General features: G+C 42.5%; 1 protein-coding gene across 2 annotated transcripts; it reads left to right on the top strand.

The window, feature by feature from the left end:
- Positions 1–1,414: 1,414 nt before the first annotated feature.
- usp4 (ubiquitin specific peptidase 4 (proto-oncogene)) lies at positions 1,415–27,991 on the top strand. 2 transcript variants are annotated; one of them, XM_021569212.2, is made up of 22 exons: positions 1,415–1,626; positions 6,000–6,127; positions 6,336–6,466; positions 6,545–6,671; positions 6,799–6,944; positions 7,450–7,511; positions 7,664–7,807; positions 7,974–8,091; positions 8,163–8,336; positions 8,596–8,754; positions 8,838–9,062; positions 9,337–9,420; positions 9,970–10,064; positions 10,293–10,475; positions 11,062–11,282; positions 11,471–11,680; positions 11,861–11,931; positions 17,871–17,986; positions 18,138–18,287; positions 23,532–23,635; positions 24,130–24,218; positions 25,735–27,991. In XM_021569212.2, exons 1-22 carry the CDS (start codon positions 1,475–1,477, stop codon positions 25,855–25,857), a joined length of 3,012 nt encoding a protein of 1,003 aa, XP_021424887.2. In that variant the 5' UTR covers positions 1,415–1,474; the 3' UTR covers positions 25,858–27,991. The 2 variants fall into 2 exon arrangements, with proteins under 2 accessions (XP_021424887.2, XP_021424888.1); XM_021569213.2 differs by lacking the exon at positions 1,415–1,626 and adding an exon at positions 3,529–3,673.

Genomic DNA, 27,991 nt, shown 5'->3' with positions numbered 1-27,991 from the left:
CAACAATACACACAAATCTAAAGTAAAGGAATGGAATTAAGAATATATAGATATTGGGAGAGCAATGTCAGAGCAGCATAGACTTAGATACAGTAGAATAGGATAGAATACAGTATATACATATTTCGATGAGAAATGCAAAACATGTAAACATAATTAAAGTGACTAGTGCTCCATTATTAAAGTGGCCAGTCTATGTATATAGGGCAGCAGCCTCTAATGTATTAGTGATGGCTATTTAACAGACTTTAACAGTCTGATGGCCTTGAGATAGGAGCTGTTTTTCAGTCTCTCGGTCCCAGCTTTGATGCACCTGTACCAAGTTTATGGTCATATTGCAGCAGTATGTAGGAGGGAGATTCCGAGGTGTGAGAAGTGTGCAGGAAGGCATGGAACAAAGGAATGTGTAGTGTCAGTAGAAAAAGTGGAGTGTTTCATTGTGGGGTTGGCCATGTTGCTGGGGATCAGAAAGGTCCTGTGCGAGTGAGACAGATTGAAGTTTCCAGGGTTAGAGCAGTGCTGAAAATGTCATATGCTGAGGCAGTGAGGAAAGTAGATGATGGTGGGTAAAGGGTGAGGGAGGATCCCTGTGAGTAGGTTTGTGCTTTAGTAAGGTTGGCTTCTTGGCGTTTATTGCTATGGTCATTAATTGTACCATACAAAGGAAATCCCAGAAGATTGAATTGATAGTAACAGGAGCAGAGCAGTTTAGGGGTATCAGAGATTTGTGTGCAGAAGAACTACAGGGGGTTTTGAGAGAATGGATTCCAGCCTGTAGAATCTATTGTGGCCAAAGTAGTAGTGGGAATGGGTATTGGTATTTACACTGAGTGCACAAAACATTAGGAACACCTGCTCTTTTCATGACATAGACTGACCAGATGAATCCAGGTGAAATCTATGATCCCTTATTGATGTCATCTCATAAATCCACTTCAATCAGTGTAGATGAGCCTGGAGACAACTGAGATGGATTGTGTATGTGTGCCATTCAGAGAATGAATGGGCAAGACAAAAGTTGTGCCTTTGAAGGGGGTATTTTAGTAGGTGCCAGGAACACCGGTTTGAGCGTGTCAAGAACTGGAAGGCATCTGGGGTTTTCACACTCAAGTTTCCCATGTGTATCAAGAATGGTCCACCACCCAAAGGAAATCCAGCCAACTTGACACAACTGTGGGAAGCATTGGAGTCAGCATTGGCCAGCATCCCTGTTGAACGCTTTCGACATCTTGTAGAGTCCATGCCCAGATGAATTGACTTCAAAAGGGGGGGGACACAACTCAATATTAGGAAGGTGTTTCTAATGTTTTGTACACTCTTTCTCTATATAGGGTTAGATGGCGAAGCAATTTTGTGAAAGGCAGCAATATGCGACATAGCGTCGAGCCTGCCGGAAAGCCACACGAAGACAAATTGGTACTCGTGCATCCGCGGTTCTTCTACCGCGCGTTCACGACTCTGGCTCACTTATTGCATGATGGCCGAGGGAGGCGGACCCGACTCGGGTAGTGCGGCAGACCCCGATCCGGAGCCGGTAGCCGCTCAAATACCGACACCTTCAACCGAAAGTCAAAAGCAGAGCATTGGAACACTTCTCAAAACAACTCTACGAAAGGGCGACGAGTGGTAATGTGTTTTGAATGTAACGTTACCTAGCTAACCAATAATAGCTGCTATGCTAGCCAGCTATCTACTTTCAGTTCACGGGAACTGAAAGTAGCCAGCAATAGCATAGGCCCGTCATTAGACGGGTAAACCGGTTCCCATTGAACAGGAAATGGTTTGATTTGTTGGGCCAGGGCAGGAATGAACATGCTAACGTTAGTTACGTCTCCTCATCCGACAATATTTACTTTCTCGACCACTGCAACGTAGTAGTAGTAGTAGTAGTAGTAGTAGTAGTAGTAGTAGTAGTAGTAGTAGTAGTAGTATTAGTAGTTAATAGCTAAGGTTAGTTCACTAGCAAGCCACGGCATTGCGCAAGTTAGCCATGTCTGCTCACATTAGCTTACTAGCCGACTAACTAGCTACGACATGACGAGGTGTAGTCAAAGGCCCTTCTTCAATGCAATAAAGTGGAGTGACTGCGAATTAATGCTAGCTAGTTAGCTTGCTATCTTACTAGCTAGCTAATGCTTTGTCATTGGAACTGGATAACAACCAGCGACTGGCCCTGTCAGATTTCCAGGCAAAATATTTGCAACGTTTTAACTTTGGAAACCAAACTCTTTCCTGTATCTATTTTACTAACGTTAGTTAGCAAAATCAGTACTGACTAACAAGGGAGGGGAAACAACCAATTGGCTCAGCAAGAGCTAGGCTAACCACAATGGCATTACAGTACCAATTGTCTTGAGTTGAGAAAGTAGTCTGCCGGGTCATATAATGTTATGATGTTTACATCTCGCTAGATTAATTCACACAATGTTTCCTTGAGCTAAAAAAACAATCATTTTAGTTGGGATTGATGACAAGTTTGATATGTTCCTGGGGCTAGACTCCAGACAACTTGCATTGTTTTGGCCTCCCATCCTGTCTGAACAGGGTAAAGTTAATGTCAGATGTGAATAGATTGGCAGCTATTGGCCTATGGCTATCTGACTGACTAGTTTGCTGACTCGACCTAATTTTGAACCCATCTGAGATGGGTATTATAAAGGCTTTAGTTGCAGTACCTTGTATCGCATTTCGAGTAGCCTAGCTAATTTAGCCACTTGATCATTTTTTCCTATTCTAAAAAGGGAGATACTTACAAATAAAGTTTCCCACTGCCTGAGCTTTGGACCATGTTAAATCCTGCTAACAAGTTTATGCAGTGGAAGATATTCTTATTTGAGATTGACATCCTTGCTCACTTTTACTGTATGTGAATGTGACCTAGAGCACAAGACGGTGTTGTTTTGAAAAATATACACTTGACATGCAACAATTCCAAAGATTTCACTGAGTTCACAATAAGGAAATAAGGAATTTTAAATATATTAATTGGGCCCAAGTCTGTGTTTCACACGATTGGGATTACAGATATGCATCTGTTGGTCACAGATACCTTAAAAAGGGTATGGGTATGGATCAGAAAACCAGTCAGTATCTGGTGTGACCACCACTTGCCTCGGAGTGGGACACATCTCTATCACATAGAGTTGATCAGGCTGTTGATTATGGCCTGTGGAATGTTGTCCCACTCTACTATGGCTGCTCGAAGTTGCTGGATATTGGCATTAACTGGAACATAATGTTGTATACGTTGATCCAGAGCATCCCGAACATGCTCAATGGGTGACATGTCTGGTAATTTATGGAGGAACTGGGATTTTCAGCTTCCAAGAATTGTGTACAGATCCTTGCAACATGGGGCTATGTATCATCATGCTGAAACATGAGGTGATGACGGTGGATGAATGGCACAACAATGGGCCTCAGGATTTCGTCACGGTATCGCTGTGCATTCAAATTGCCATTGATCAAATACAATTGTTTGTTGTCTGTAGCTTATGCCAGCCCATACCATAACCCCACTGCCACCACGGGGCACTCGGTTCACAACATTGACATCAGCAAACCGCTCTACCACACGACGCCCTACACGATGTCTGCCAGCTGCCCTGTACAGTTGAAACCAGGATTCATCCGTGAACAGCACATTTCTCCAGTGTTCCAGTGCCCATCGAAGGTGAGCATTTGCCCACTGAAGTCTGTTAGGATGCAGAACTGCAGTCTGGTAAGACCCTGGTGAGGACGGCAAGCATGCAGATGAGCTTCCCTGAGGCGGTTTCTGACAGTTTGTGCAGAAATTCTATAGATGTGCCAACCCACAGTTTCATCAGCTGTCCGGGTGGCTGGTCTCAGATGATCCTGCAGGTGAAGAAGCCCCAAGTGGAGCATGTGGAGGTCCTGTGAGGCTGGTTGGACGCACTGCCAAATTCTCTAAAATGGCGTTGGAGGCGGCTAATGGTAGAGAAATGAACATTCAATTCTGTCAACAGCTCTGGTGGATATTCCTGTAGTCTGCATGCCAATTGCATGCTCCTTCAAAGCTTGGGACAGCTGTGGCATTGTGTTGTGACAACTGCACATTTTAGTGGCCTTTTATAGTCCCCGGTACAAGGTGCACCTGTGTAATGATCATGCTGCTTAATCAGCTTCTTGATATGCCACACCTGTCTGGTGGATGGATCATTTTGGCAAAGGATTAATGCTCACTAACAGGGATGTGAACAAATTGAAATTTGTGCACAAATTTGGTGTGTATGGAACATTTCTGGGTTCATTTATTTCAGCTCATGAAACATGACACCAACAATGTTATACATGCATGTTGCATTTTATATTTTTGTTAAGTGTATAGTGCCAGTCAAAAGTTTGGACAAAAAAATTTTAATCAAATGTTAATCAAAAAATGTTAATCAATTCAAAATATATTTGACATTATTCAAAGTAGCCACCCTTTCCTTTGATGACAGCTTTGCACATGTTTGGCATTCTCTCAACCAGCTTCATGAGGTAGTCACCTGGAATGCATTTCAATTAACAGGTGTGCCTTGTTTAAAAGTTAATTTGTGGAATTTCTTTCCTTAATGTGTTTTAGCCAATCAGTTGTGTTGTGACAAGGTAGGGGTGGTATACAGAAGATATCCCTATTTGGTAAAAGGCCAAGTCCATATTATGGCAAGAATAGCTCAAATAAGCTAAGAGAAACGACAGTCCATTACTTTAAGACCATGAAGGTAAGTCAATGCCGAAAATTTCAAGAACTGAGCGTTTCTTCAAGTGCAGTTGTTCAAAAACCATCAAGCGCTATGATGACAGGCTCTCATGAGGACCACCACAGGAAAGGAAGACCCAGAGTTACCTCTGCTGCAGAGGATAAGATTATCAGAATTAACTGCACCTCAGATTGCAGCCCAAGTAAATGCTTCACAGAGTTCAAGTAACAGACACATCAACGTGAATCCGGCCTTCATGGTCGAATTGCTGCAAAGAAACCACTACTGAAGGACACCAATAAGAAGATACTTACTTTTGGGCAAAGAAGCACGAGCAATGGACATTAGACCAGTGGAAATCTGTCCTTTTGTCTGATGAGTCCAAATGTGTGATTTCTTTTTTTGGTTCCAACCGCTGTGTATTGGTTTCGGATGAGTTGGACTGCAGAGTGAAGGAAAAGCAGCCAACAAGTGCTCAGCATATGTGGGAACTCCTTCAAGACTGTTGGAAAAGCATTCCAGGCAAAGCTGGTTGAGAGAATGCCAAGTGTGCAACGCTGTCATCAAGGCAAAGGGTGGATACTTTGAAGAATCTAAAATAAATGTTGATTTGTTTAACACTTTCTTTTGGTTACTACATGATTCCATATGTGTTTCATAGTTTTGATGTCTACACTATTAATCTACAACATAAAAATAAAGGAAACCCTTGAATGTAAAAATAAAGGGAACACTTGGTTCCTCTCTAGGTTTCTTCCTAGGTTCTGGCCTTTTCTAGGGAGTTGTTCCTTGCCACTGTGCGTCTACATCTGCATTGCTTGCTGTTTGGGGTTTTAGGCTGGGTTTCTGTACAGCACTTTGTGACATTGGCTAATGTAGAAAAGGGCTTTCTAAAGAAATTTGATTGAGGGAGTAGGTTTGTCCAAACTTTTGACTGGTACTGTATGTTGACAGATGGAGAAATACTCCAAATAAGTGAATACTAGCCATGAATACTAACATTGTTAGACATAATGTAGGAACTAGTGGAACAAGTTGTCTGCATGCAAGTTCCTTTTTTAGCTCAGTTGGCCGAGCATGGTGCTGGTAACGCCAGAGTAGTTGGTTTGATTCCCGTGACCACTCATACATAAAATATGTGCACACAAACCTAAGTCACTTTGGATTAAAGTGTCTGCTAAATGGCATTTATATATTATTACTTTTACCCTTGTGTGATATTTATTTTAACCTGCAAGTTGTCAGCCTCATTCCTCGCAATACAGTATCTTACCAAGGCACTACTTTTTGCAGGTTTCTGATTGATAGCAGGTGGTTTAAGCAGTGGAAGAAGTATGTGGGATTTGACAGCTGGGATATGTACAATGTTGGAGAGCACAGTCTCTATCCCGGCCCTGTTGACAACTCAGGCCTGTTCTCAGGTAATGCAGGCATCATATTTACTGACACATTCTTCACAGCCTTACACCATGTGAAATGTTGTATCTTAATCTGTGAAGTATGCCAATGTGTTTTCTTCTGTCTCTGCTGTGAGCATGATTCTACACAACTAGTTATAAACAAGCACTCAATACTTGCTCGCTCTAAAGAATTGATGTCATAACTTACCTTTACTCTATTTCTTCTCAGACCATGAGACCCAGATCTTGAAGGAGCACCTTATAGATGAGCTGGACTATGTCCTTGTGCCCACTGAGGCGTGGAACAAGCTTGTCTGCTGGTATGGTTGCCTTGAGGGCCAGCGGCCCATCGTCAGAAAGGTGACGCTATGAATTTATTTAAAAATGTTTCACCCTTTTCCTTTAGTCTCTCTCTAACCTTGCTCTTTCTCTCCGTAGGTGGTTGAACACGGTATGTTTGTCAAGCACTGTAAAGTGGAGGTCTATCTGTTGGAGCTCAACTTGTGTGAGAATGACAACATGGACAATGTGATCACACGTCATTTCAGCAAAGCTGACACTATAGGTAAAGGAGGTTTGCTGTGCTGTGGGCCAGAGAGCAAACTGACGCGTGAACTAACTAGATATGTATCATATTCAGCCACTTCTGACTTTTGATTTAGCTAAATATTTTGTGTGTGTGCCCTGTCCAGACACCATAGAGAAGGAGATGCGGTCGCTATTTGAGATCCCAACAGGGAAGGAGACTCGACTGTGGAACAAATACATGAGCAACACATACGAGCAGCTGAACAAGCCAGACAGCACCGTGCAGGATGCTGGTCTCTTCCAAGGCCAGGTAGAGAACTATCTCTATCCCAACACCCCACTTCAGCTCACTCACTCCTAGGCCACACACAGCTAGACCCTTTGACCACTGGCTCTGTTTTCATTGGGCACACAGCACAGGGGTTTCATTATAATTATTTTTTAAGGGAAGCTGCAATGGTGTCACGTTTGTATACTTAATCACTTATATCATCAGTTGTTCCTCCCAATAGTTGAAATTTTAGCTACGTTTGATTACCATTAGTTCCATTAGGGATCACAACATTCCTAATGTCAGAGGTTGTTTTGCTCTCATGTTTTGTTACCCAGCAGTTATTAACTGCTAATTGATTATGTTATGATAGTTGTTTTTGAGGTCACCTGGGTTCTAGCCTCGTACTACCATCCGGGTCTCACAAGCTTACATATGTTTATTTATGTAAGTTTACGAGATCAGGAAGATTGTGTGAGACTAGCTGGGTTCAGCTGAGGTTAGTTTTTGTGGCATGGCTCTCACTGGCTTGTTTCCCACACAGGTGCTCGTGATCGAACGCAAGAATGAGGACGGCACGTGGCCCAGACAAGCCTCCCATCCAAAGTAAGTTAATCGGTCTATGGTTACCCTTGCTCTCTTCTAGGACTTTGTGGCAATTAGTACATTTGGATTAGAATGGCTTATGTTCCATCATGTCTGGTTGTGCAAAATGTCTGAAACTTGTCCAGTAAGTTGTCTATGTTCCTGTTATTCAGATCTAGTACGGCCACATCCAGGAATTTCACTACCTCCCCAAAGCTCTCCTCCAACTCGTCAGCAACCATCTCCTCAACAATAACTAATGGGGACAGCAGCAACTCTGGCAGTACACTGAACAACAGTACCTCCTCTGGCAATAGGCAAGCACACTGTGATTTTGTCACTATGACACAATATGCAAAGTACTTGGATATCACTAGTTAGTCAGGCAAGCTCAATGGAGTAACATTTATGTTTAGGAAGATTTATGCAGTCTGTTGATGTTTGATCTGTTATACACTGGACTCAACCTTACTCTTTCTACAGATTGGGAGGTTACAACTCATACAGCTCATCCTACAACTACAGAGAGTCACCATCCCAACCTGGTCTTTGTGGTCTCAGTAACCTAGGCAACACCTGCTTCATGAACTCTGCCCTCCAGGTACCACTCACTCACTCACTCACACTTTGAACTGATATTTCCCTCTTACTCACCTCACTGTTTTGTTGCAGTGCCTGAGCAACGCGTCCCCTCTCACGGAATACTTCCTAGATGACCAGTATGAGGCGGAAATCAACCGGGAGAATCCATTAGGAATGAGGGGGGAGATTGCAGAGTCCTACGCAGACCTGGTCAAGCAGATGTGGCTCAGCCGCAGCAGCTACGTGGCCCCCCGCACCTTTAAAGTAAGCCGCGCCACAGACACAGAGGACTGAATTTCTATAGGCTACTGTGATTGTCGTTGTCTTATAGTGCACCTTCCTCACCCTCTTTTTGACCAGTAGATTTCTCCAATTAAACTCTATGGAGTTTCTCAGTCAGTTTCTGACAAACTCATGCAGATAGAGCAATGAGCATTGAACTGTCACAGTTACTTTAATACATGCGTGATTGACAAGCTGCACAGTCTTCTAACCGCCACTCTGTGTTCCCCCTATATCCCAGACCCAAGTGGGCCGCTTCGCCCCCCAGTTTTCAGGGTACCAGCAGCAGGACTCCCAGGAGCTGCTGGCCTTCCTGATGGATGGGCTTCACGAAGACCTGAACCGTGTTAAAAAGAAGCCTTACCTGGCCCTGCAGGATGCAGGGGGCCGGAAAGACGAGGTACACACACACACACACACGCACACACACACACTGCAACATATCACCTCTGTACAAATCAGTTTTCTTCTACTGTGTAACAGATTGTAGCTAAGGAAGCCTGGACTAACCATCGCCTGCGCAATGACTCCATCATCGTGGACATATTCCATGGCCTGTTCAAATCCACTCTGGTGTGTCCAGAGTGTGCCAAGGTCTCTGTGACCTTTGACCCATTTTGCTACCTCACACTGCCTCTGCCCATGAAGAAGGACCGCACCATGGAAGTGTTCTTGGTCCGCATCGATCCCCAGTCCAGACCTACGCAGGTAACACACACTGGATGGGCACTGTTTTTACCCCTCCATGGAGATAGACACTGTTGTCATAATAACAATATTGCGTTGTCTGCAATGTAAATCAAACATTTGCATACCAGACCAGTCTCAACAGGGACCTAGAAACTGAGTGGTCTTTGTACATGCTGCTGTGCTGTTTTCGATTTCAGAGTTGGCCACGGTTCACCTACTGAGGTCTTAACATCCATGTAGACAGAAGTAAAAATATCTCCTCTCCCTGTGCGTCTCTCCTTTTCTTCCCCAGTACCGAGTGGTTGTCCCCAAGCTTGGCTCAGTGACAGACCTGTGCAGCGCCTTGTCCCGGCTCTCTGGAATCCCTGCTGAGAATGTGAGAGCTGATTAAGGGCCATTTTACTTTTGGACTCTATTTTTACAGCATGCTCATGGTGACATTTTGTTCATGACTTGATAAGATTTAAATAAATGTGTAGTTAATTTAATACTTTGTAAAGTTTTTTTTGTGAGACTATCTTCAGTTGAGGGTTAACATTTTGCCCAACTGACGGGTCTGATAAAGTGACTCCAGTTGAGAGAACCATAAATCAGGGATCCCCAATAGGTGGCCCGTGGGCCAAATTCGGCTCACAGGTGATTTATTTCGAAATTTATGGGAAAAGGGATTTTAATTTAGAAAATCTATTCTCAATTATTCCCACTCATGAATAGAGGCATATGTGATCGCATCCAATTGGAAGGTTTGAAATTATTACGTTTTTGTCATACTATATCTGTTTGGGATTCTTGCGGTCAATTTGCAGTGTACAAATAATTGATAACTAAGTTCTGGCCCCCTTGACCATCTGCTCAAGGAAAAATCATCCCACGGCTGAATGTAATTGGGGACCCCTGACAAAAATGTTTTCTCCTGTCCTCCTAGATGGTGGTGGCAGATGTTTACAATCACCGGTTCCACAAGATCTATAGACGAGATGATGGCCTCAACCAAATCATGGAGAAGGATGACATCTTTGTGTAAGCCTTGTCCCTTCTCTTGCACTGGAGGATAACTTATTGAACAGTGGTTGATGTCTGCGCATACCCAGTTACTTTGTTAGCCAAGAGTTTCTAGAATAACCACACAGTAAACACTACAAATACTCAACATATACAAGATGTTGAAATATGTTATTTTTTTAATATATTTTTTTACAAAAACACCTCCGTTATGCTACTGTATTATTCTCTATGTTTGTGGTCCAGGTATGAGGTGGCGGAGGAGGATGCAGAGAGTATGAACCTGCCTGTGTACTTCAGGGAGCGCCACTCCAAGCACACAGGAGGCTCCACAGGCACCATGCTGTTTGGCCAGCCCCTGCTCATCACTGTGCCCCGGCAGAACCTGGCCGCTGACATGCTCTACGAGAAGGTGCTGGAGAGGATTGGGTGGGTACAGTGTCTGTAGGCCTGCTTTTGTTTCTACTTGTGATCATATGTACAGTATGCCCCACGCAGACTTGAGATATTTAACATGTAGCGGAATGTGAGCTTTGCATATGTGGCAAAACGTTAAAGGCCCAGTGCAGTCGATTCTATGTATAATATTGTACAACAGCTGGTGAAACTAACACTGTGAAAGTGTGACAATTTTATCAATGTTATTCCTGATAGTTGCTGGTTGAAAATACAATCTACATAGGACCTTCTAATCAGTAGGTTTGCATGGGCGGGAGTTTCGGCTTTCCATGGTGACATCACCATGTGGTAAATTGGTAAATATATCAATAACAGAGTTCAAACCTCTCTGCCAATAACGGCTGGTTTTCAGGTTCCACCTCCCCTCTGACTACTTCCAAAATTCTTGCTTGAGAAATACTTTTTTGCCCAAAACATTTTTTGCCCATTTTAATGGATATCTATTCTAGTAATGTACTTAATTGCTACCCCAAAAGTATTTTATATTGATATAAAAATGGATGGATGCATTGGGCCTTTAAAATGTACAATATTGACAAACTTTCCCCCAACCCAGGCGCTACGTGACGCGCTCTCAAAGCTCCACCGGTGATGGGAGGGCCTCAGCCTCCGCCTCCTCCGCCAGCTGCAGCCAGTCAGCAGAGTGCTCAGCAACATCCTCCAATCGCAACGCTGCAGCGAGTGGGAGTGGTAGCCCCCTGTCAGACGGGGCATCCTGCAGCTCCAGCAACAGCAGCAACCATTCAGGAACCTCCAACGGGAACGGGGTGTGTGAAGGTAAGCAACAACACGGACTGTCTAAAGGCAGCACAGTTACTTACATCTCGTACACCTATTAGTTTCTTTATTATGTTATTTATTATCTTATGAATGTGTACCAAGCACATTTTAGTTTTGCATTCATGTACATGTGCCCTATTTCATTCCCATGGTCTGACATGGCTTGTGTGATTTCCAACTTCCAGGTGAGGAGGAGGCCATGGATCAACAGGTGAGTCCGGAGCCAGAGAACGGACAGTCAGAGGAGGAGGACGCCTCAGACCTGGAGAATGGCCCTAAAACCAAGCCGTGCTCCAGCACCCCGCCCAAACTGTTCTCCTTCAGCATGGTCAACTCTTACGGAACGGCCAACATCAGTCCACTGCCTTGCGACGGAAACATCCTCAAACTAAATAGTTAGTATTTAGTCTCCCATTTAACTTTTGAGTGCTTCAACCAGTTTAAAAAACGTCTTGGAAAGAAAAGTTGAAACTTGTTTTTCAGAAGTCCCAGGTGATTTACAATGTTTCTTGAATTAGAGAACCGGCTTTAGATGTGAGTTGCAAGCTGACCAAAGTACCTTATCTCCCCCGTAGCACATTCCACAGTAGCGATCGACTGGGACTCGGACTCAAAGAAACTGTGTTATGACGATCAGGAAGCAGAGGTCAGTACACTTTCAGTTGACTTGATCGGGTGGACCCAAAGCCTTTCTTGGCGGAGTTAGAGTTTGAAAAATGATACCATAATTGCCAATACAACAATTGCAAAAAACAATGCATGGCCATCATATTTCTGTGTTTAATAGACAGAATGTAGCCAGCGACATTTCCTAATGTTTGTTTGAAGTTCATCTCGCATTTGAACTTTCTATCGGACAAAAACTACACCAGAGAGAAGTAGCCTACACATCAGTCAGAGCGCTGTCTGGTGATGCAATGAAGAGAGCAAATACACTCCATGACCAAAAGTATGTGGACAACTGCTCGTCGAACATCATTCCAAAATCATGGTAATTAATATGGAGTTGGTACCCCCTGTGCTGCTACATCAGCCTCTACTCTTCTGGGAAGGCAACTGGATGTTGCAACATTGCTGCAGAGACTTGCTTCCATTTAGCCACGAGCTTTAGTGAGGTCCAGCACTGATGTTGTGCGATTTAAGCTTGGCTCACAGTCCAATTCCAATTCATCCCAAAGATGTTCGATGGGGTTGAGGTCAGGGCTCTGTGCAGGCCAGTCAAGTTCTTCCACCATGATCTCGACAAACCATTTCTCTATGGACCTCGCTTTGTTTACTGGGGCATTGTCATGCTGAAACAGGAAAGGGCCTTCCCCCAAACTGTTGCCGCAAAGTTGGAAGCACAGAATCGTCTAGAATGTCATTGTATACTGTAGCGTGAAGATTTCCCTTCACTGGAACTAAGAGGCCTAGCTCAAACAATTAAAAACAGCCACAGACTATTATTCCTTCTCCACCAAACCTTAGTTAGCACTACGCTTTGGGGCAGGTAGCGTTCTCCTGGCCCCAGATTCTTCTGTCAGACTGACAGATGGTGAAGCGTGATTCCTCACTTCAGAGAACGCGTTTCTTCTGCTCCAGAGTCCAATGGCGGCGAGCTTTTAACCACGAGCTGCCGCTTGGCATTGTGCATTTTAGGATTGTGTGCGGCTGCTCGGCCATGGTAACCCATTTCATGAATCTCCTGACAAACAGTTCTTGTGCTGACGATGCTTCCCAGAGGCAGTTTGGAACCCGGTAGTGTTGCAACCAAGGACAGACGATTCCTACGTACTTCAGGAACTCTGCAGTCCTGTTCTATGAGCTTGTGTGGCCTATCACTTCGCGGCTGAGCCGTTGTTGCTCTTAGACGTTTCCACTTCCCAATAACCAAATTTAGTTGACTGGGATAGCTCTAGCAGGGCAGAAATGTTAAACTTTTTGGAATGCTAGCATCCTATGACGGTGCCACGTTGAAAGTCACTGAGCTCTACAGTAAGGCCATTCTAATGCCAATGTTTGTCTATGGAGATTGCATGACGGTGTGCTCGTTTTTATACACCTGTCAGCAACGGGTGTGGCTGAAATAGGCGAATCCACAAATTTGAAGGGGTGTCCACATACTTGTGTGTACAATGCATTTGGAAAGTTCAGACCCCTTGACTTTTCCAACATTGTTACATTAAAGCCTTTATCTAAAACATATTGTTTTTTCTCCCTCAATCTACACACAATACCCCATAGTGACAAAGCAAAAACAGTTTTTACATTTTTGCAAATTTATAAAAAATATTAAAAGAACTGGTCACATTTACACAAGAATGCCGAACCTTTACTCAGTACTTTGTTGAAGCACCTTTGGCAGTGATTACAACCTCAAGTCTTCTTGGGTATGACGCAACAAGCTTGGCACATCTGCAGATCCTCTCAAGCGCTGTTGGATGGGGAGCGTCAAGGTAAGTTGCTAGCTAGCACTAGTTAACTACGCATGGTTTATGATATTACTAGTTTATCTAGCTTGTCCTGCGTTGCATATAATCAATGTGGTGCCTGTTAATTTATCATCGAATCACAGCCTACTTCGCCAAACAGGTGATGTTTTAACAAAAGTGCATTTGCGAAAAAGCACAATTGCACAAATGTACCTAACCATAAACATCAATGCCTTTCTTAAAATCAATACACAGAAGTATATTTTTTTAAACCTGCATATTTAGTTAAAAGTAATTCATGTTAGCAGGCAATATTAACTAGGGAAATTGTGTCACTTCTCTTGCATTCATTGCACGCAGAGCCAGGGTATATGCAACAGTTTGGGCTGCCTGGCTCATTGCAAACTGAACTAATTTGCCAGAATTTTACATAATTATGACAACATTGAAGGTTGTGCAATGTAACACCAATATTTAGACTTAGGGTTGCCACCCGTTTGATAAAATACGGAATGGGTCCGTATTTCACTGAAAGAATAAACGTTTTGTTTTTGAAATGATAGTTTCTGGATTTGACCATAGGCTCGTATTTCTGTGTTTATTATATTAAAATTTAAGTCTATGATTTTGATATTTGATAGAGCAGTCTGACTGAGCGGTTGTAGGCGGCAGCTCGTAAGCATTCATTCAGACTTTACTGCGTTTGCCAGCAGCTCATAGCAATGCTTGAATCACAGCGCTGTTTATGACTTCAAGCCTATCAGCTCCCAAGATTAGGCTGGCAATACTAAGGCTTTTTGTATGGCACGTATACTTTCTTCTCCAACACTGCTTTTGCATTATTTAAACCAAATTGAACATGTTTCATTATTTATGAGACTAAAAAAATAGATATCTATTATGTAAAGTTGGAATAAGTTTTCATTCAGTATTGTTGTCATTATTACAAATATATAAAAATCGTCCGATTTAATCGGTATCACCTTTTTTTGGTCCTCCAATAATTGGTATCGGCGTTGAAAAATCATAAGTCGACCTATACACTCCAGAGATGTTCAAATCCGCTCTGGCTGGGCCACTCGAGGACATTCAGAGACTTGTCCAAAAGCCACTCCTGCGTAGTCTTGGCTGTGTGCATAAGGTTGTTGTCCTGTTGCAAGGTGAACTTTCTCCCCAGTCTGAGGTTCGGAGCTTTCTGGAACAGGTTTTCATCAAGGATCTCTGTACTTTGCTCCGTTCATCTTTCCCTGGATCCTCCCAGTCCCTGCTGCTGAAAAACAGCATAATCCTGCCACCACCGTGCTTCACCATAGGGATGATGCCAGGTTTCCTTCAGATGTGACGCTTGGCATTCAGACCAAGAATTCAATCTTGGTTTCATCAGACCAGATAATCTTGTTTCTCATGGTCAGTTCTCTTTGAGCCTTTTGGCCAGCACCAAGCGGGCTGTCATGTGCCTTTTACTGAGGAGTGGCATCCATCTGGCCACTACCACTACAGCCTGATTTGGTGGAGTGATACAGTGATTGTTGTCCTTCTGGAAGGTTCTCCCATCTCCACAGAGGAACTCCGGAGCTTTGTCAGAGTGACCATCGAGTTCTTGGTTACCTCCCTGACCAAGGCCCTTCTCCCCTGATTGCTCAGTTTGGCTGGGCGGCCTGCTCTAGGAAGAGTCTTGGTGGTTCCAAACTTCTTTCATTTAAGAATGATAGAGGGAGGCCAGTATGTTCTTGGGGATCTTCAATGCTGCAGACATTTCTTTGGTACCCTTCCCCAGATCTGTGCCTCGACTCAATCCTGTCTCAGAGCTCTACGGACAAATCCTTTGACCTCATGTCTTGGTATAGACAGGTGTGTGCCTTTCCAAGTCATGTCCAATCAATTGAATTTACCACAGGTGGATTCCAAACAAGTTGTAGAAACATCTCAAGATTGATTAATGGAAACAGGATGCACCTGTGCACATTTTCGAGTCTCATAACACCTAGGTAAATAAGTTAATTCTGTTATTTTAATACATTTGCAGAATTGTACAACTGTTTTCACTTTCATTATGGGGTATTTTCTGTAGATAATTGTTTTATTTAATTAATTTTAGAATAAGGCTGTAACCTAACATTGGGGGAAATGTTATGGGGTCTGAATACTTTCTGGATGTAGTGTGTGTGTCTAGTGTATATTTCATCTGAGTGAAGTACTACTGAAGCGCTAAATTCCTCCATTTACATTAATGATTTGAAGTGAACCTGAAGCCAAGCAGAGTTTGCAAAATGCTTTGTTTGAACTTTCCTTTTCTGTATGAAAACTGCTGAATCCTGCATTATCACGACCCTTGATTATTGGTCAGTTATTATACACAGAACAAAAATCTATATGTGAAGTGTTGGTCCCATTTGTGATGAGCTGAAGTAAAAGATCCCAGAAATGTTCCATATGCACAAACATATTTCTCTAAAATGTTGTTCACAGATTTGTTTACATCCCGGTTTGTGAACATTTCTCCTTTGCCAAGATAATCCATCCACCGGACAGGTGTGGCATATCAAAAAGCTGATTAAACAGCATGATCATTACACTGGTGCACCTTGTGCTGGGGACAATGAAAGGACACTCTAAAATGTGCTGTTTTGTCCTACAACACAATGAAACGGATGTCTCAATTTTGAGGGAGCATGCACTTGGCATGCTGACTGCAGGAATGTTCACCAGAGCTGTTGCCAGAGAATGGAATGTTAATTTCTATACCATAAGCCGACTCCAACGTCAATTTAGGGAATTTGGCAGTACGTCCGGCCGGCCTCAACCGCAGACCATGTGTAACCACGCCAGCCTTAGACCTCCACATCCGGCTTCTTCACCTGTGGGTTTGACTGGGACCATCCACTCGGACAGCTGATTTAACTGGGTTTGCACAACCAAAGAACTTCTGTCAAACTGTTCCAGGGAAGCTCATCTACGAGCTTGTCCTCACCTGGGTCTTGACATGACTGCAATTTGGAGTCGTAACCGACTTCAGTGGGAAAATGCTCACCTTCGATTGCCACTGGCATGCTGGAGAAGTGTACTCTTCGTGGTAGTGGCCTATGGCATGGATAGGCTATAAGCTACAGACAACGAGCACAATTGGGCCATTGATAAAATGCATTGTTGTAGTGTTCATCCGCCACCATCACCTCATGTTTCAACATGATAATTCACAGCCCCATGTCGCAAGGATTTGTACACAATTTCTGGAAGCGGCCTGCATACACAGACATATCACCCATTGAGCATGTTTGGGATGCTCTGGATTGATGTGTATGAAAACCTTCTCTATCTTCTTGCCCTTTGTGCTGTTGTATGTTCCCAATAATGTTTGTACCATGTGTTGCTGCCTTGCTAGGTTCTCTTAGGTCTCTCTTTATGTAGTGTTCTCTCTCTTGACACAATGTGTGCTTTGTCCTTTATTTTTATTTTTAATCCCAGCCCCCACAGGAGACATTTTTGGTAGACCGTCATTGTAAATAAGAATTTATTGACTGACTTGTGTGGTTAAATAAAAAGCATGTTCCAGTTCCTACCAATATCCAGCAACTAATCCAAGCAATTGAAAAGGAGTGGGAGAACAGTACTCAGGCCACTATCAACAGCCTGATCAACTCTATGCAAAGGAGATGTTGCACTGCATGAGGCAAATGTTGGTCACACCAGATACCGACTGGTTTTGTGATCCACGCCCTTATTATTAATATTATTATTATTATTATTAATATTATTATTATTATTAGTAGTATTATTATTATTATTATTATATATTTTTGGTTTTTTTAAGCTATCGGACCAACAGATGCATGTCTGTATTCCCAGTCGTGTGAAATCCAAAGATTAGGGCCCAATGAATGTATTTCAATTGACGGATTTCCTTATGTGAACTGTAAACAGTAAAATCTTTTAAATTGTTACATTTTAGTTCAGTGTACATTCATATATATGCATAAACAAAACTGTACAGTAGATAAAATAACATTTAGGCACTAATAAAGAAACTGCTCTGTTGGAGGATAAGGTGGCAGGCTTTGGCATTTACATTGTTACCTGAAAAAAAAAAACGTAATTATTTCATGGGATGTGTACCTGGCTATGTCTATACGGTGTGTATGCCTGTGACTCAGTAAAGGTATCCTCTGTACTGTAGGCATATGAGAAGCATGAGAGCATGCTCCAGGCCCCGAAGAAGAAGGCCACGGTGGCTCTGAGGGAATGCATTGAGCTCTTCACTACCATGGAGACACTAGGAGAGCATGACCCATGGTGAGACCCACCATCACTACAGCACTGTCTTACAGGCTCAAAAAGATACACTAGTCCATAGCACTCTACTCCCTACGCTGTTGAAACCACTACGTTCTGTGGTGAATTTTAATGCTTTATGTTCTACTGAAATCAATGATTGTTCACACAGGTATTGCCCCACCTGCAAGAAGCACCAACAGGCCACAAAGAAGTTTGACTTGTGGTCTTTGCCTCGCATCCTGGTGGTCCACCTGAAGCGTTTTTCCTACAATCGCTGCTGGAGGGACAAGCTGGACACAGTGGTGGACTTCCCTGTCAGGTACAGACCGCACTATGCCAAGAGGTGGAACAGTTCTAACTGACATGGGTCCTTTTTGTATTTATTTTATCGACAATGATTCACATTGAGATGGACATTGTCTGTACTCTTTATTCTTTGTATTTTGAGAGGTCAAACAATGAAAGCATTATTTTGTTTTGTCGTCAACTTTTATGGACCCAAGGAATTGACACAGCTTTACACTAGAGGGTGCTGGTTTTCTAAATTTATAGAAACCCTGGTTTGCTGTGTATTGGCCAATGAGGCATAGAAGAAGCAGTCCTCCATAGGAAATAAATGGAATTCTACAGTATTTCAATTAAATGTTTCAACGACAAAATTACATGTATTTAAGATTTATTTTTTAATTTTGTTTAGCTCACATAGTATAAGTAAAACATATGCATTAAGGTGTCTAAGAGTCAGTGGCAAAAACAAATGTGGACATTAATAAATGCATTTCTATAGCTTCCAAAATATATATATATATTTTACAATTGAGGGAGAGTGCCAAGATGGATAATTTTTGGGATTACCCAAACTTAGTAACATAATCTGATTACATTCAGTTACTTTTCGATTACTTTCTCCTTAAAAGGCATTAGAAGAAAACTAAAATGTATGTTACCAATTGAACGATATCTATTTATTTATCCTGTAATGTTAAAGTTTACATAGCTGAATCAAATATTGGTTATGTAGGCTTCTTTTAACCCATCGCTTTCTACTACATATCATTTCAATCAGAATATTTTATATATATATATATATATATATATATATATATATACACACACACACACACACACACACACACACACACACACACACAGTGCCTTGCGAAAGTATTCGGCCCCCTTGAACTTTGCGACCTTTTGCCACATTTCAGGCTTCAAACATAAAGATATAAAACTGTATTTTTTTGTGAAGAATCAACAAGTGGGACACAATCATGAAGTGGAACGACATTTATTGGATATTTCAAACTTCTTTAACAAATCAAAAACTGAAAAATTGGGCGTGCAAAATTATTCAGCCCCCTTAAGTTAATACTTTGTAGCGCCACCTTTTGCTGCGATTACAGCTGTAAGTCGCTTGGGGTATGTCTCTATCAGTTTTGCACATCGAGAGACTGAATTTTTTTCCCATTCCTCTTTGCAAAACAGCTCGAGCTCAGTGAGGTTGGATGGAGAGCATTTGTGAACAGCAGTTTTCAGTTCTTTCCACAGATTCTCGATTGGATTCAGGTCTGGACTTTGACTTGGCCATTCTAACACCTGGATATGTTTATTTTTGAACCATTCCATTGTAGATTTTGCTTTATGTTTTGGATCATTGTCTTGTTGGAAGACAAATCTCCGTCCCAGTCTCAGGTCTTTTGCAGACTCCATCAGGTTTTCTTCCAGAATGGTCCTGTATTTGGCTCCATCCATCTTCCCATCAATTTTAACCATCTTCCCTGTCCCTGCTGAAGAAAAGCAGGCCCAAACCATGATGCTGCCACCACCATGTTTGACAGTGGAGATGGTGTGTTCAGCTGTGTTGCTTTTACGCCAAACATAACGTTTTGCATTGTTGCCAAAAAGTTCAATTTTGGTTTCATCTGACCAGAGCACCTTCTTCCACATGTTTGGTGTGTCTCCCAGGTGGCTTGTGGCAAACTTTAAACAACACTTTTAATGGATATCTTTAAGAAATGGCTTTCTTCTTGCCACTCTTCCATAAAGGCCAGATTTGTGCAATATATGACTGATTGTTGTCCTATGGACAGAGTCTCCCACCTCAGCTGTAGATCTCTGCAGTTCATCCAGAGTGATCATGGGCCTCTTGGCTGCATCTCTGATCAGTCTTCTCCTTGTATGAGCTGAAAGTTTAGAGGGACGGCCAGGTCTTGGTAGATTTGCAGTGGTCTGATACTCCTTCCATTTCAATATTATCGCTTGCACAGTGCTCCTTGGGATGTTTAAAGCTTGGGAAATCTTTTTGTATCCAAATCCGGCTTTAAACGTCTTCACAACAGTATCTCGGACCTGCCTGGTGTGTTCCTTGTTCTTCATGATGCTCTCTGCGCTTTTAACGGACCTCTGAGACTATCACAGTGCAGGTGCATTTATACGGAGACTTGATTACACACAGGTTGATTGTATTTATCATCATTAGTCATTTAGGTCAACATTGGATCATTCAGAGATCCTCACTGAACTTCTGGAGAGAGTTTGCTGCACTGAAAGTAAAGGGGCTGAATAATTTTGCACGCCCAATTTTTCAGTTTTTGATTTGTTAAAAGTTTGAAATATCCAATAAATGTCGTTCCACTTCATGATTGTGTCGCACTTGTTGTTGATTCTTCACAAAAAAATACAGTTTTATATCTTTATGTTTGAAGCCTGAAATGTGGCAAAAGGTCACAAAGTTCAAGGAGGCCGAATACTTTCGCAAGGCACTGTATATATATATATATATATAAATGGATGTAGCAACTACAGATTGCCCCTTTAAGTCTATCAAAAGTGTGTGTTTGAGCATGTGTCCATTAGGCCTATGGATTTATTATTTAATTAGATTGAGCAATATTAGCCCCACTTTTATTCCATAGACTGGGATCTGCACTATGCAGCTGTTGCAAGAGCGCTTTTTTCACTAGCTGTTAACTAGTTTCAAAAACCAGTGATTGATAGGCAGCTTAATTTTCTTGAATTCAACCATTATTGGGTTCAAATACACATTTAGATTTGTGAACAGCCATCCACAACAACCACAATCCGTAAGGCACATATATCTAAATGAGAGAGCAGAAGTGTGATTCACATCAATGCGCTATGTAGATATCAATAATAAGTGATCCGTATCGCTGTAGACTACACTGCTGTCATCCTTACCTCCAAGCGTTTATTCAAGTTGGATAATCTTTGGATACCGACAGCAGTCGCACAATTGGACATAGCTTGGACTATAACATACAAAAGCCTATTCCTGCTCTTTTCTCGCTCAGGTGGAACAAACTTAAACTTGTGCCTAACATCCTTTCTGAATTTTAAAGTAATCCTTGGAAGTAATCATCTAGTTTTTCTAAAGTATCTAATCTGATTACAGTATTTTTGCTGGTAATGTAACAAATGAGTTACCCTTTTTTTCTCTTTTTTTGTTTTTTGTTGGTTGGTATCCCTTACTTCTCCCCAACCCTGTGTGTGTACACACACACACACACACACACATACAATACACAAGGCCTTTGTCCATTTGTGTAGTCTCAACTGTCAGAGAAACTGACGTCAAGCTCCAACAGACACAAATAGCATCTGTGGTATAGTTACATTGGGTAACAACTACACGAGGAATTTCACCATCACAAAAGGCTCTTTAAACTAAACCAGGGTCATTTGAATGTATTTTCCATTAGCAGAATACTCAGGTTATTCTCCAGGTTGGGACAAGAAGCCATTTGAAATAATGTTATATAAAAGCTACCTGTCCTGTGGGGGTTGTCTGGCTGAATGCCCGTGAGCCTCCCTGTGCTGTGTACTCTGATCTCTACTGAGTCACATTATCCAGCAGGAACCAGGAAGCCAGGAATTAAATGTAACTGACCTTGACAAGCCCTGCAGCTTCCAAGAACCTGACTCATGCTTACTGAGGATGGTTGAGACCGACAAAGCCATCTATTGTACCTCACCTCTCGCACCAGTGTATCAGCTGAAGCGCTAGCTGACCACCATCCTCCACACTGGGTTCAGTGTTGATGACATGTCCAGTATAAACTTTAATTTTATTTAACTAGGCAGGTCAGTTAAGAACAAATTCTTATTTACAATGACGGCCTACCAAAAGGCAAAAGACCTCCCGCGGGGACGGGGGCTGGGTTTATTATTTTTTTTAAAATAATAATAATATATAAATGTAGGACAATACACACAACACTACATAAAGAGAGACCTAAGACACATGGCAACACAATAACAAAATGGTAGCAACACATGTCGAGACATCAATACATCACGCAAAGCATCCACAACTAAGTAAGCGTGTCCATGATTGAGTCTTTGAATGAAGAGATTGAGATAAAACTGTCCAGTTTGAGTGTTTTTTTGCAGCTTGTTCCAGTTGTTAGCTGCAGCGAACTGAAAGGAGGAGCGACCCAGGGATGTGTGTGGTTTGGGAACCTTTAACAGAATGTGACTGGCAGAATGGGTGTTGTATGTGGAGGATGAGGGCTGCAGTAGATATCTCAGATAGGAGGGAGTGAGCCATAAGAGGGTTTTATAAATAGGCATCAACCAGTGGGTCTTGCGACGGGTATACAGAGATGACCAGTTTACAGAGGAGAAAATAGTGCAGTGATGTGTCCTATAAGGAGCATTGGTGGCAAATCTGATGACCGACTGGTGAGGAAAATCTAGCCGCTCGAGAGCACCCCTAGCACCCCTAGGATGGTCATCTTAATCAGGGTTAGTTTGGCAGCTGGGGTGAAAGAGGAGCGATTACGATAGAGGAAACCAAGTCTAGATTTAACTTTAGTCTGCAGCTTTGATATGTGCTGAGAGAAAGACAGTGTACTGTCTAGCCATACTCCCAAGTACTCTAAACCCTCAGAGGTAGTAAACACACCTGTGGGGAGAGAGGCATTCTTCTTACCAAACCACATGACCTTTGTTTTGGAGGTGTTCAGAACAAGATTAAGGGTAAAGAAAGCTTGTTGGACACTAAGAAAGCTTTGTTGTAGAGCATTTAATACAACATCCAGGGAGGGGCCAGCTGAGTATGAGACTATCTGCATAATTTATTTTACCTTTATTTAACTAGGCAAGTCAGTTAAGAACAAATTCTTATTTTCAATGACGGCCTAGGAACAGTGGGTTAACTGCCTGTTCAGGGGCAGAACGACAGATTTGTACCTTGTCAGCTCGGGGGCAACCTTCCGGTTACTAGTCCAACGCTCTAACCACTAGGCTACCCTGCCGCCCCATATAAATGGATGAGAGAATCAAGGGCAATGTTGACATCATTGAGGATCTTTAAGGTTGCAGTGACACATCCATAACCTGAGTGGAAACCAGATTGCATACCAGAAAGAAAGAATACTATAGACATCAAGAAAGCCAGTCAGTTGATGAATCACACTTGATAAAATGAACATGGTTTTCTGTACAGCCCTGTGTTTGTGTGTTTAGCTGTCAGTCCAAGTCATTGTGTGTATGTAATGTGTAGTAGTAGGTTTTGCTAATGACGTCTTCTCTCTCCACACAGGGACCTGAACATGTCTGAGTTTGTGTGTGACCCAAAGGCCGGACCCTATGTTTATGACCTCATTGCTGTCTCCAACCACTATGGAGGAATGGGAGGAGGCCACTGTGAGTAATGGTTGCTTCTGCCAGTAACACCCAGGTCTATCCTTAATGCAGACTCTCAGACCTAGATAAAAACTTACACCAGGGTGTCTGTATTGTCTTAAAGGAATTTCTGATAAATAAAGGCCTTGATAAGTCTTAGTCTTGCTCATGGCGGCAGAATGGCAAGGTCCAGCCCTGCTATCTGCATAATATTATCTGCTGATAAAACTATTTGTTTTAGTACCTGGTAACCTGAAGCAGGTCAAATTTCAGTTGGTAAAACAGTCAGTGGTGTTTCGACTGTTGGTTCCCACTTACATGGCATGAAGTGTGAACTTTATCAATTTCTATTTCCTCAAACCTTTTCATGTATTTTGGCCAAGCTCTTGTTTGGTGGTGACTAACCAGGCCTGCTAGTGTTAACTAGTTCATCAGCTATTCATCCCAGCTCAACTTTAGACCTCCCTGACCATGATGTAGTTTTCTAATGTTCCTCCAATATCTTGTACCTTCAGACACAGCCTACGGCAAGAACAAAGCTGATGGGAAGTGGCATTACTTTGATGACAGTAGTGTATCGGCTGCCTCGGAGGATCAGATTGTGGTGAGTGAGCCACTTCAAACCTTCCGTTCATGTGTAACTGTATACAGTGCATTCGGAAAGTATTCAGACCCCTAGACTTTTTCCACATGGGTACGTAACAGCCTTATTCTGAAATGGATTCAATAAATACTAATCCTCATCAGTCTACACACAATACCCCATAGTGACGAAGTGAAAACAGGTTAAGAAATGTTTGCAAATGTTTTAAAAATTAAACAGAAATATAGGGGGATACCTAGTCAGTTGTACAACTGAAATGTGTCTTCCGCATTTAACCCAACCCCTTTAAATCAGAGAGGTGCGGGGGTGGGGCTGCCTTTATTGACATACACATCATTGGCCCCCGGGGAACTACCTTGCTTAGGGGCAGAATGACAGATGTTTGCCTTGTCAGCTCAATACCTTATTTATATAAGTATTCAGACCCTTTGCTATGAGACTTGTAATTGAGCTCGGGTGCATCCTGTTTCCATTGATCATACTTGATGTTTGTACAACTTGATTGGAATCCACCTGTGGTAAATTCAATTGATTTGGAAAGGCACACACCTGTCTATGATAAGGTCCCACAATTGACAGTGCATGTCAGAGCAAAAACCAAGCCATGAGGTCGAAGGAATTGTGCATAGAACTCCGAGACAGGATTGTGTGGAGGCACAGATCTGGGGAAGATACTCTGTTCTGATGATACCAAGATTGGACTCTTTGGCCTGAAAGCCAAGCGTTAACGTCTGGAGGAAACCTGGCACCATCCCTACGGTGAAGCGTGGTGGCAGCATCATGCAGTGGGGATGTTTTTTAGCGGCAGGGACTGGGAGACTAGTCAGGATCAAGGGAAAGATGAACGGAGCAAAGTACAGAAAGATCCTTGATGGAAACCTGATCCAGAGCGCTCAGGGCCTCAGACCGGGGCGAAGGTTCACCTTCCACCAGGACAACGACCCTAAGCACACAGCCAAAGCAACGCAGGAGTGGCTTTGAGACAAGTCTGTCCTTGAGTGGCCCAGCCAGAGCCCGGACTTGAACCCGATCGAACATCTCTGGAGAGACTTGAAAATAGCTGTGCAGCACACTCCCCATCCAACCTGACAGAACTTGAGAGGATCTGCAGGGAAGAATGGGAGAAAGTCCCCAAATACAGGTGTGCCAAGATTGTAGCGTCATACCCAAGAAGACTCGGCTGTAATAAAGGGTCTGAATACTTATGTAAATATAATATATTTATATATATATTATAATTACTTTTTTAGCCTGTTTTTGCTTTTTCATTATTTGATATTGTTTTAGAATAAGGCTGTAACAAAATGTGAAAAAAGTCAAGTGGTCTGAATAGCCCTTGTTGTTTTTTGAAACGTTGGTTATAAACATTTCTGATGTGGGACTCGTTATTACCCTTAAAGCTATTTGTTCCATGTGTCCAATGTCAGCAGTGATGATGGCTCTCCATTGACTTCATGTCCTTTGGTGTTGAGTGTCAGTGTTGCTGTGGTGTAACTCTAACCCCTATCCCCTCCAGACAAAAGCAGCCTACGTGCTATTTTACCAACGCAGAGATGCGGGTGACGTCCCCGCCAAGCCTCCGCCCTCTTCCCCTCTAGGTGGCGCCACGGCCGCCGACGATCACATGGATACCAACTGAGCAGCGCTGAAGCTCAAGGACACGCACTGAAGAAAAAAAACACACACTTTGTTGATGCACACACCAAGCTACTTCAGTGACATAAGACATCTGAGTCAATATTATTAACTCCCCCCAACCCAGCACCCGTTTTGTTTTTTTGTTTTGCTCATACGTCGTCACCAAGAGCCAAAAGCCTTGTTAGATGCTTGACCCGAGAGACTTCCTCCCTGGAGCCGGTGGCCTGCTGATGTGTGAAATCAAGTTGATTAGTTTAAATAAATAAAGAGGAATATAAAAGGCTTAGAATTCTCACTGGACGAACAGAATGTTAGAAGTGCACTAAAATGCATAAGTATTATTAACGCAAACTTTTCTGTTACCCACTAGAAAAGTCAAAAAATAAAAAAACAACAAATCCACATCTTGTTTCTACCAAAGCGTTCCAAGTTGTACATTCTAAAGAAATGTACCAACTGCATTGACAGACATGGGGGAAAGGGGAAACATGCCCTTGAGTTGTCTCTGATTTGTGTATGTGATGATAACCCTCCAGGGCAGGGGTGAATTTATGCAAATTTGTATTTAACATTGAGATGTACACAGAATTCAACACATGACACTGATGGATCCTGTGACCTTCTGCCTCCTGTGAAGAATGGATCCAGTCAGAAAGGCACATTGGAGGTGTTCCATCTGCTACAGAAACACACACAGGCCCCTTCATTCTATTCTGCCTCTGGGATGGCCTGCAGGTCATTTCCACAGTATATGGTGTTCCCTTAAGGTCCTGTTTACTGTGCCTTGATGTATGCTGTGGCAGAGGCTTCATTTTCAGAGACGTGACTTCAGTCAGACCTTAGCGCCTGCTCTTTATGAAGCCAGGCATGGTAATGCTGTCTCGCTCATACCCCCCCTTCCCCGTGCTCTATGAGATACGTCTCATCCTGCTAAAGATGTGCTGCTCCCCCTCGTTACGCAAAAGAAACAGCGGCCTTTTTAATCTTGCAACCTGTTTTCAAAAAGGAAGCACTCTAAGTTTTCCTTTAGTTGCATCTGGAATAATACATCTATGAATGACACGTGGCAAGGCCCTGACCACTCATACATTTCCAAATAATATGGCTGTACTTCCAAGCATATTTGATTGCTTACTGAATGGACCCTCCGACTGCCAGCTGTGGCTTGTCCTTAGGCTACCTGTTTTGTGGTATTACAGTCCTGCATTGAAATCTGACATGTATGAAAGTGGTGCTAAATTTGAGACTTGAAATTATTGCTGTTCATGATAAGTCTCCAATCCATTGTCAAATAGAATTTGGACAGCAATAACTTAAAGGCATCCTCAGTTTGCCTGCAGCCATGTTCTCCCACAATGGACTCTCAGACAACCAATCAGCTGTTAAATAAAATATATAATTATGACATGACATCTTGCTCGTCAATGGATGGAAAAAGGACTCCTATAAATCGATCTGCTTGTATGCTGTCGGACTGTTGCTAGCTACGTAGCTCTATATTCTTCACTGAGACATGTGTCCCATTAAATACTAGAAGCCTTCAGTAACAGCTGCTCGGCTTGTGGGGGGCTGGTGACGGCAACACAATACATGTCAGGAACCAGTGCCTCTGATACCTTCTCCAGATTCAGCACCCTTCTGTTGAATTTCACTGTGTTGCTAAGTGTCTTGTAAAGGTTGATACAAGATACCAGTAACTACTTCATGGATGGATTTCCCCTAAGATAAATTCTAGCTCTGGCATTTGTCCTGTGCTTTTTCCATGTGGCACAAAAGCATGTAAATGTCTTATAGGACTGCAAATGATCTGTTTGCTGGTTGGTCCCTCTGTGATTATGCCCTCCTGAGATGATTACATGATTAATATAACCATATTTATGTCAATGAATAGAAAAGCTTTACACCATATCTGTAATATTCTATAGCAAGTGAAAAAGGCATCCAGCTGTCCAAAACAGATTGGATTAGTTGCTTTTCTTTACAATCCTCATGAGCAACTTAGCAATTTGAGCATCAATATCTTGAATAGATGTAAATAATCACTATTTCAAAAAATTGCAACAACTGTTGCAATATGTTTTTAATTGAGAATTATTTGGATTGGAAATACAATAAAGACTGGCAGCCAAAAAGGA

The sequence above is a fragment of the Oncorhynchus mykiss genome, chromosome 17 (assembly GCF_013265735.2).
Source record: "Oncorhynchus mykiss isolate Arlee chromosome 17, USDA_OmykA_1.1, whole genome shotgun sequence".
Taxonomy (NCBI): Eukaryota; Metazoa; Chordata; class Actinopteri; order Salmoniformes; family Salmonidae; genus Oncorhynchus; species Oncorhynchus mykiss.
The sequence above is the reverse complement of the archived record's forward strand: the minus strand, read 5'-3'. Positions and strand labels throughout refer to the sequence as shown.

Excerpts from the sequence above, each read along its gene's own strand:
- usp4 (XM_021569212.2), top strand. The coding sequence starts at position 1,475 with ATGATGGCCGAGGGAGGCGGACCCGACTCGGGTAGTGCGGCAGACCCC. Across the intron at positions 8,092-8,162 it reads TCATGAACTCTGCCCTCCAG|TGCCTGAGCAACGCGTCCCC; the intron begins GTACCACTCACT and ends GTTTTGTTGCAG. Across the intron at positions 11,932-17,870 it reads ATGACGATCAGGAAGCAGAG|GCATATGAGAAGCATGAGAG; the intron begins GTCAGTACACTT and ends TCTGTACTGTAG.